Source organism: Salvelinus sp. IW2-2015, linkage group LG18 (genome assembly GCF_002910315.2).
Source record: "Salvelinus sp. IW2-2015 linkage group LG18, ASM291031v2, whole genome shotgun sequence".
NCBI classification, from domain to species: Eukaryota; Metazoa; Chordata; class Actinopteri; order Salmoniformes; family Salmonidae; genus Salvelinus; species Salvelinus sp. IW2-2015.
In genome coordinates this window covers 59987580-59997868 of record NC_036858.1, presented here as the reverse complement: position 1 = coordinate 59997868, position 10289 = coordinate 59987580, and the positions used below count along the sequence as shown (strand labels likewise).

The window sequence follows — 10289 nt, the reverse complement described above, 5'->3', positions numbered from 1 at the left end:
CATAATAAAGTGTTCGCAAAGGTATTCTGTTATAACCTACATATAACCTACCCTGCATGGCATCATATTTCTATGTCTTATAGCTTAGCATTAGAGGCTATGTTTTATAGTGTTGGGTTAGAAATAGGCCATAGATGTCAGGGTTAGAGGCTGTGTGTTATAGCTTAGTTAGGCCATTGACCCCATCTCTCCTCATCTCGTCTACCTCACTCAATCTCGTTTGTCTCCCAAGACCTTCTCATCTGCATGGCAGATGTGACTTCTGCCTCCAGTTACTGAATCCTTCTTTTAGATGATGTGAGAAGGATTCGACTATGTAGAACAGAAGCAAAATTATAGTGCAGATGTGTCAACCAGTGGACAATCCAGATAGGAATACGTCCTAAATGGAACCCTATTCCGTATATAGTGCATTAGGGGCTCTGGTCAAAATTATGCATTATACAGGAAATAGTGTGCCTTTTGGGACACAAAGAGGAATACATCTCGTTCAGTATAAACAGAATATTGTAATATTTTATACAAACTGATAGCCTAATAATCGACAGAGTGTTGTGGTTTAGATATAGGTATAAAATACATCAGAGGAAAATGTGCCATGAGAAATTATATAATGCAACAGACCTACTGAATATTTTTCACTACAAAGATCCTCCATTCAGCAGAAAATGACAGAAAATAACGGGGATAATTCAATATTGCTATTATTGTATGGGTCTATTTTATCCCAAGTGGTGTCCCTACCAATTCACAGTAATATTTTTCTACCTTTCAATGTAAAGTTTTAAACCAGGTGCGTCTGTGGAAAGCCCCGCCCACTTGGCCATTGCACTAAAATATGATTGGCAGGGGAACTACAGCTGCTGCGCTCGAGTCATGGTGGAGGTTGCGGTTCTGGGCAAAGGCTCTTAAAGAGTTGTACTACTTTTCAGCATGTCGGTCGAACTCGACTTAGAAAGACCGGATTTAATGGGTATACGATGCGGACCACTTCAGCCGTAGCCTAATAGTCACGAAAACGGAGGAAAAGTTGGATCTTGAACGCTGTGGTAAAATGTAACCCTTTTTCTTAGCGCACCAGTCAACAGCCCTGGGCAACAAATATGGCTACTTGGGTCTACTCTTCTTTCTATTTGGGATGAAAAGCGACACAATTTGGCTATGCACTACAATCGCGGGACTACGACTCAACTCTTCCAAGAAGTGACCTATCCAGAAAGGGTTACGGCTGAACTGTATAGAGATCTTAAAGTGGTCAGTTGATAAAACGTAGGCAACGCGGTAGTCGTGCAAATAGCAGCGAGTTGAGAGAGATGGAGTCTAAGCACAAAGAGTTGTTAGATAAATGCTACCAGAACTTACTGGAGTCAATAACACATGCAGATCGGGTCGTGGAGGTGTTGTCTCAAACTGGTACCCTCACCCAATCGGAACGTTATGAACTGGGTCACAACTGCTCGTCCAACTCGGAGAAAGTGGTCCTTCTCCTGAAAATCTTGATAAGTAAAGAGAGAGACCATTTCAAAGACCTTTGCGCTGCCCTAGAAAAGACGCACCCTCACCTGAATTCTGCACTTTTAATGAACGGCGTTGGAGACGTAGATCATTCATCTGGTGAGAAATTACAATCCTCAAATCAAATGTCAAAGAATGTCATTATATTCGCATATTGTGAATAGCCTAAATATGGGTCAGAAATCTGTCAAATGCAGTCGTTGAGATGATCAAGACGATCACAAGTTGATGTAAACAACTTGACATCACTCTGCCCCATGTGTGGTCTCAGTCCCACGTTCATTATGGACATCTGCCACATCTGGTGGTCCACTTTAAGATTTGATCTAGTGTCTGTCTCTGTGTGTGTGTGTGTGTGTGTGTGTGTGTGTGTGTGTCTGTCTCTGTCTCTGTGTGTGTGTGTTCTCCATTCCAACCTAATTCACTTCTCCAGCTTTGATGATATTAACAATATGACAACATAAAGGATAGCAGGACAAAGAGTGTGGAGGGACTTTGGGTTAAATTCTATTTTTAGAGAGACGGAGAGAGAGAGACAGACAGTGATTTTACACTCACACATTAACAGCTTTCATAGTAGCATTTTGAGCATACAGTATTCAATAAGAAACCTATAGTCAGAGTCTGAGACCTCAGTCTAATACTGGTAGGTGTAGTTGATACCCCAAAATATAGTTATTCCACCCCTTTCGTTAACCTGGGTACCAGTCAGTTTTTGCTCTCTTGTTAAATCCTTATGGCATTGTCATGTTTGGCTTGTCAATGAGTATGGTTACATGCACACAATAATGCAATTATTGTCAGTAGTCAGATAGTATAATAATTTGATTCAAACATTTACGTGCTTTGCAAGAACAATTTCCCTAATAATCCTGTTTTCATGGATACACGAGGGCACTGATGAATGCAGAAACTTTCCAATCAAAACATTCTACCACAGCGACCATGTTATTTTTGGTAAGCATATTTAATTCTGAGTTTGGACATACTGTATAAAGTTTGTATGTGAAAACTACTTCTTCAGTTGTTACGAGCTCACTTCACTCTCGGTAAAGAGGGAGGCTCACTTCACTCTCGGTAAAGAGGGAGGCTCACTTCACTCTCGGTAAAGAGGGAGGCTCACTTCACTCTCGGTAAAGAGGGAGGCTCACTTCACTCTCGGTAAAGAGGGAGGCTCACTTCACTCTCGGTAAAGAGGGAGGCTCACTCGGCTGGTGCTAGCACATGCGCAGGTCAAATACAACGCTGGAAGGCCGTTTAAGGTGTTTACGTGTCCTAATAATTCTAAAGATTGCTCAGAAAAGCAGGTGTTTTAATTAGAGGTCGACCGATTATGATTTTTCAATACCGATACCGATTATTGGAGGACCAAAAAAAGCCGATACCGATTAATCGGACGATTTTTATATAATATATATATATATATATATATATATATATATATATATATATATATATATATTTGTAATAATGACAATTACAACAATACTGAATGAACAATGAACACTTATTTTAACTTAATATAATACATAAATAAAATCTATTTAGTCTCAAATAATGAACATGCTCAATTTGGTTTAAATAATGGAAAAACACAGTGTTGGAGAAGAAAGTAAAAGTGCAATATGTGCCATGTAAAAAAGCTAACGTTTAAGTTCCTTGCTCAGAACATGAGAACATATGAAAGCTGGTGGTTCAATATTCCCAGTTCTTCAATATTCCCAGTTAAGAAGTTTTAGGTTGTAGTTATTATAGGAAWTATGACACGTTGACTATTTCTCTCTATATCATTTGTATTTCAAATACCTTTGACTATTGGATGTTCTAATAGGCACTAGTATTGCCAGCCTAATCTCAGGAGTTGATAGGCTTGAAGTCATGAACAGCGTGTGAATCAAGCAGTGCTAAGAGCTGCTGGCAAACGCAGTAAAGTTTGAATGAATGCTTACGAGCCTGCTGCCACCTACCACTGCTCAGTCAGACTGCTCTATCAAATATGAAATCATAGATTTAATTATATTATAATAAACACATAAATACGAGCCTTTGGTCATTAATAAGATGAAATCCAGAAACTATAATTTTGAAAACAAAAAGTTTTTTCTTTCAGTGAAATACGGAACCATTCCGTATTTTATCAAACGGGTGGCAACCCTAAGTCTAAATATTTCTGTTACATTGCACAACCTTCAAGGTTATGTCATAATTACGTAAAATTCTGGCAAATGAGTTCGCAACGAGCCAGGCGGCCCAAACTGTTGCATATACCCTGACTCTGCGTGCAATGAACGCAAGAGAAGTGACACAATTTCCCTAGTTAATATTGCTTGCTAACATTATTTTATTTTAACTAAATATGCAGGTTTACATTTTTTACTTCTGTGTATTGATTTTAAGAAAGGCATTGATGTTTATGGTTAGGTACATTCGTGCAACGATTGTGCTTTTTTCGCGAATGCGCTTTTGTTAAATCATCCCCCGTTTGGCGAAATAGGCTGTGATTCGGGCACCGCATTGATTGTATGCAACGCAGGACAAGCTAGTTAACCTAGTAATATCATCAACCATGTGTAGTTAACTAGTGATTATGTGAAGATTGATTGTTTTTTAATAAGATAAGTTTAATGCTAGTTAGCAACTTACCTTGGCACCTTGCTGCACTCGTGTAACAGGTGGGCAGCCTGACACGCAGTTTCCTCATGGAATGCAATGTAATCGGCCATAATCGGCTCCCAAAAATGCCAATTACCGATTGTTATGAAAACTTGAAATCGGCACTGATTAATCGGCCATGCCGACCTCTGTCGGTGTATGCTTACTTCGATTTTGACCTTACGCCGATTTAAGATATCAAAGTAAGGCTTTTACATGGCCTCCCGAGAGGCGCAGCTGTCTAAGTGCTAGAGGCGTCACTACAGACTCTGGTTCGTTCCCAGGCTGTGTCACAACCGGGAGTCCCATAGGGCGGCGCACTRTTKKKGGGGGGGGGGGGGGGGGGGGRGKSGYGTCATTGTAAATAAGAATTTGTTCTTAACTAACTTGCCTAGTTTAAATAAAGTTTAAATAACAAAAATATAATCTGCCTACTGCCATAATGAGTTTAATATCAAATTATTACTGTGCATGTAAACATACTCAATGATAGCAATGGGGTTGACAAGAAGACAAACAGATCTGGGACCAGGTTACTACTGCTCCTTATCCACATATTTAATGTGTGCTGCTAAACCGTATCGCTTCCTCCACTGTCTCTGTCCCATACCGAACTCCGAACTAGTGATCCTCTGCTCGCAAACACACGTGACCACCCTCCTGGACAACGTACCAATCGATTGAGCTATACAAAATGATCCAATTGGATAGCTCCATTGGCGACATTTCAAACTAGCTGCGGAGTGAGTTTACTGCAGATTCCTAACACTGTTATACCTGCACTATTACTGCACATTCCTAACACTGTTATACCTGCACTATTACTGCACATTCCTAACACTGTTATACCTGCACTATTACTGCACATTCCTAACACTGTTATACCTGTATGATCACTAGGTCTATATATTTACTCTAAAAGAACCACCTACTCTAGAACTTTAATCTGCCAATGTTCTTATTGCTTTTGACAGAGTCCAGTGTTTAGTAGCTGTAAGGTTAAGCGGAGAAGATGTTTGTTAGCAGCATATCACCTCACAGCCTCCTGCTGCTCTCTTTGTCTATTCTATGACTTATTTACCTCTAACCCACATTCAGTTTGGGGTAATTTTCGCCCTTTGTGTTCCTGAAAGCATCTGCCCCGTGCCATCGTTTCCTTTCAACCTCACATGAAATTAGGCTTTTCCCCCCCCACTGCAAAATCCAGAAGCTGGGGAAATTATGTTTGGCATATTTGAGCTGTTATGGTTAATATGCTAATGTTTGCGTCATTAGCAGTCAATGTAGTTCAATCTGCTTCAGCTCAATATTATGATAATTGGGCATCATTTCAAAAGGTGTCAATATAACCTGCCTCTCGAGTAGTTTATTAAAGACGTATAGGCTGCGTTTTACACAGGCAGCCCAATTATTGGCAAAAGAGCTGATGTGATTGGTCAAAAGACCAATTAGTGGAAAAGTATCAGAATTGGGTTGCCTGTGTAAATGTAGCCATATTCATAGCGTTTAACTGCTGCATTTGATAAGACACATTTTTTTGTGAGGTTGCGGCCTAGCTATCTGTAGTTAATGTGTTATTACACTTCAATGGTGCAAGTCTGTTGTTAAGCGTTGACAGGCTCCATTGAGTTGAACGAAACTCAAGTTTGACTTATTGACTACACCAGCCATGCGCGTGCCTCGTGTTGATTTTGTCCATCCATATCAGACACGATCATGACACGCAGGTGAAAAAATGCAGAAACTATATTAATTTTGGGGCATGTCAAATACACATGAAACATTCATGAACATTTAGCTAGTTCTGTCCTGGGAGATGAACATTGGGTTGTTATTTTACCTGAAACGCATATGATCCTTTGTAGAATTTTGACCATCATACAAAATCATGTTTTTCTCTACTCCAAATATTAACACTAGAAAAGCTGGGCATCTAACAATCCCGTTATGAGCCATTGCATTCTAACAGTCTTAATAAAAACATTTAATATATACACTACCGTTCAAAAGTTTGGGGTCACTTAGAAATGTTCTTGTTTTTGAAAGAAAATCTAAAAAAATTGTCCATTTAAAATAACAAATTGTCTATAAATGGGGAAAGTTCAGCACTGTTGCTACTCTCCCTAGGAGTGGCCGTCCTGCAAAGATGACTGCATGAGCACAGCGCTGAATGCTCAATGAGGTTAAGAAGAATCTAGAGTGTCAGCTAAAGACTTACATAAATCTCTGGAACATGCTAACATCTCTGTTGACTAGTCTACGATACATAAATCACTAAACAAGAATGGTGTTCATGAGAGGACACCACGGAAGAAACCACTGCTGTCCAAAAAAACCCATTGCTGCACGTCTGAAGTTTGCAAAAGTGCACCTGGATGTTCGACAGCGCTACTGGCAAAATATTCAGCTCTACTGGCAAAATATTCAGCTCTACTGGCAAAATATTCAGCTCTACTGGCAAAATATTCAGCTCTACTGGCAAAATATTCAGCTCTACTGGCAAAATATTCAGCTCTACTGGCAAAATATTCAGCTCTACTGGCAAAATATTCAGCTCTACTGGCAAAATATTCAGCTCTACTGGCAAAATATTCTGTGGACAGATTTTCATCTGTCCACAGAATACAGTGGACTACTACAGTAGAGTTGTTTGGAAGGAACACACAACACTGTGTGGAGAAAAGGCACAGTACGCCAACATCAAAACCTCATCCCAACTGTAAAGTATGGCGGAGGGAGCATCATGGTTTGGGGCTGCTTTGCTGCCTCAGGGCCTGGACAGTAGTCAATAGTCATTTACAACATTAATAATGTCTACACTGTATTTCTGATCAATTTGATGTTATTTTAATGGACAAAAAAGTATTATTATTTTAAAAACCAAATTCAAGGACATTCTATGTGACCCCAAACTTTTGAATGGTAGTGTACTATTGCAAAAAGTATAATTTCAAATCAAATCAAAGTTTATTTGTCACGTGCGCCGAATACAACAGGTGTAGACCTTACAGTGAAATGCTTACTTACAGGCTCTAACCAATAGTGCAAAAAAGGTATTAGGTGAACAATAGGTAGGTAAAGAAATAAAACAACAGTAAAAAGACAGGCTATATACAGTAGCGAGGCTAAAAAGTAGCAAGGCTACATACAGACACTGGTTAGTCAGGCTGATTGAGGTAGTATGTACATGTAGATATGGTTAAAGTGACTATGCATATATGATGAACAGAGAGTAGCAGTAGCGTAAAAGAGGGGGGTGGTGGGTGGGACACAATGCAGATAGCCCGGTTAGCCAATGTGCGGGAGCACTGGTTGGTCTGCCCAATTGATGTAGTATGTACATGAATGTATAGTTAAAGTGACTATGCATATATGATTTGGTTCTGTTTATGAAGGTTTTAGGTAGGCCTACCATTAGAATACCAAACCCACCCAAACATTTTTAGTAGTTTGTTACTGTAGGCCAGGGGTCCACAATTACATWCAGCCATGGGCCGATTTCTACTTAAGCGGATGGTCGGGGGGCCAGAACATAGTTATATAGTGCCTTCAGAAAGTATTCACATCCATTGACTTTTTTCCACATTTTGTTATGTTCCTGCCTGAAATGGATTCAATTGAGATTTTTTCCCCTGGCCTACACACAATATCCCATAATGTCAAAGTTACAAATGAATAAAAATTAAAAAGCTGAAATGTCTTGAGTCAATAAGTATCCAACCCCTTTATGACAAGCCTAAATAAGTTCAGGAGTAACACTTTTCGTAACAAGTCACATAATAAGTTGCATGGACTCACTCTGTATGCAATAATKGTGTTTAACGTGATTTTTGACTGACTAACTAATATCTGTACCCCACACACAATTATCTGAAAGGTCCCTTAGTTGAGCAGTGAATTTCAAACACAGATTCAACCACAAAGACCAGGGAAGGAAGTCAATGGTGAGGCATATGGTGACTTTAAAACAGTTGCCGAGTTTAATTGCTGTGATAGCAGAAAACAACAATACTAACCTAATTGACAGAGTGATAAGAAGGAAGCCTGTACAGAAAAAATATTCCAAAACATGCATCCAGTTTGCAACAAGGCACTAAAGTAATACTGTAAAAAATGTGGCGAGCGATTTTTCCTGAATACAAAGTGTTTAATACAACACATTACTTAGTACCACTCTTCATATTTTTAAGCATAGTGGTGGCTGCATCATGTTATGGGTATGCTTGTAATCATTAAGGACTGGGGAGTTTTTCAGGAATAAAAATAAATGTAATAAACAAAAAAAATCTGGTTCAGTCTGCTTTCCACTAGACACATGGAGATTAAATCAACTTTCAGCAGGTCAATAACCTAAAACACAAGGCCAAATCTACACTGGTGTTACTTACCAAGAAGACCGTGAATGTTCCTGAGTGGCCGAGTTAATTTTGACTTAAATCTACCTCTGTGACGATACCTGAAAAATGGTTGTCTAGCAATGATCAACTACCAATTTGACAGAGCTYGAAGAAGTTTGGAAAATAATAATCGGCAAATGTTGCCCAGAAAGACTCACAGCTGTAATCGCTGCCAAAGGTGCTTCTACAAAGTATTGACTCAGGTGTGAATACTAATGTGAATTAGATATATATATTTCTTTTTCAATACATTTGCAAAAAATTCGAAAACATGTTTTCACTTTGTCATTATAGGGTATAGTGTGTAGATGGGTGAGAAGAAATATATATTTAATCTATTTTGAATTCAGGCTGTAACACAACAAAATGTGTAATAAGTCAAGGGGTATGAATACTTTCTGAATGCACTGTAAATAATTTGTACACTGCAAATTGACAGCAAGAACCCAAAACAGATATAGTATTTGAGAAAAACAAAATGATTTCAAACCTACATTGGGATACGATCGCATATGCCTCTCTATTTATGTGTGGAAATACTTGGGAACAGATTTCCAAAATCCAAATTACTGAGCTAATTTCCTGGTGATTTTACAGTCTTTTATGTCCAAGAACAACAATTCTAAAAGAAATATACACATTTTGTTTTGCTCAGAAAACTCTGCAAATTTGGCCCGCGGCGCCACCTATTTGGGAACTCTGCTGCAGGCTATATGTAAAAATTAAAAACCACAAAACGCCACAATGCAAGTGTTATACAACATCGCAAAGAAATTCATTAATTCTTTAAGGCAGGTCTTTAGAAACATTTAAAAAACGAATAAATGATATTTCAAACAACATCATATTTTATGTTCTGTTACTAGTCTGTGCTTAGTAGCCCTTGGCTATGCTGCCATAAGTGCTCACATGTAGAACTCATGGTATGTAGCTGCTGTAATATTTGACAAAAAAGTGATATTTTGAAATGGAAACCATGCCTTAATTTTAAGTTGTTTGGCAAATGTATTATCAGGTTTGAAGGTAAGACCCAGATGCAGACTGTGTCGAAGTAACAATGTTTATTACAGCAACAGGGGCAGGCAAACAACAGTTCATGGCAGGCAGGGGTCGATAATCCAGAGTAGTGGGGCAAAGGTACAGGACGGCAGGCAGGCTCAGGGTCAGGTCAGGCAGAGGTCGGTAATCCAGAGGTGGGGCAAAGGTATAGGACGGCAGGCTCAGAGTCAGGACAGGCAAGGGTCAAAACCAGGTAGGCGAGAAAAAAAGAGAGACTGGGGAAAAGCAGGAGCTGAGACAAAACGCTGGTTGACTTGACAAACAAGACAAACTGGCAACAGACAAATAGAGAACACAGGTATAAATACACAGGGGATAATGGGGAAGATGGGTGACACCTGGAGGGGGGTGGAGACAATCACAAAGACCGGTGAAACAGATCAGGGTGTGACATGTATGTGTTTTAGAAACCTTAGAACCTGCTCTTTCCGATAGGTTATGAAGGTTTTTTGTAAGCTCCATTCCCTTCTTTTTCAATTACCCACGGTGCGCTGCAGTCTCTTCACAAGTCAATTGATAATATTGTCAAATGAATGTCGTTTTTAGGCTACATCTATTATTGTATGCCTATGTGTGAAATTAGTTTTGATATATTTTAGGTGTAGTTTCGAAGGGCCAGTGTCTGATCGGCCATTGTCAGATGGCAGCCAACTGGTGAAGGAAGGG

General features: G+C 39.3%; 1 protein-coding gene across 1 annotated transcript in view; it reads left to right on the top strand.

The window, feature by feature from the left end:
- Positions 1-866: 866 nt before the first annotated feature.
- Positions 867-10289, top strand: part of LOC111977969 (disks large homolog 5) — a 104921-nt gene continuing 95498 nt past the window's right edge. Inside the window, exon 1 of the mRNA XM_070448712.1 lies at positions 867-1614. Coding sequence (XP_070304813.1) covers positions 1314-1614 — 301 coding nt within the window. The 5' untranslated portion in view covers positions 867-1313. The remainder of the gene's footprint in view (positions 1615-10289) is intronic.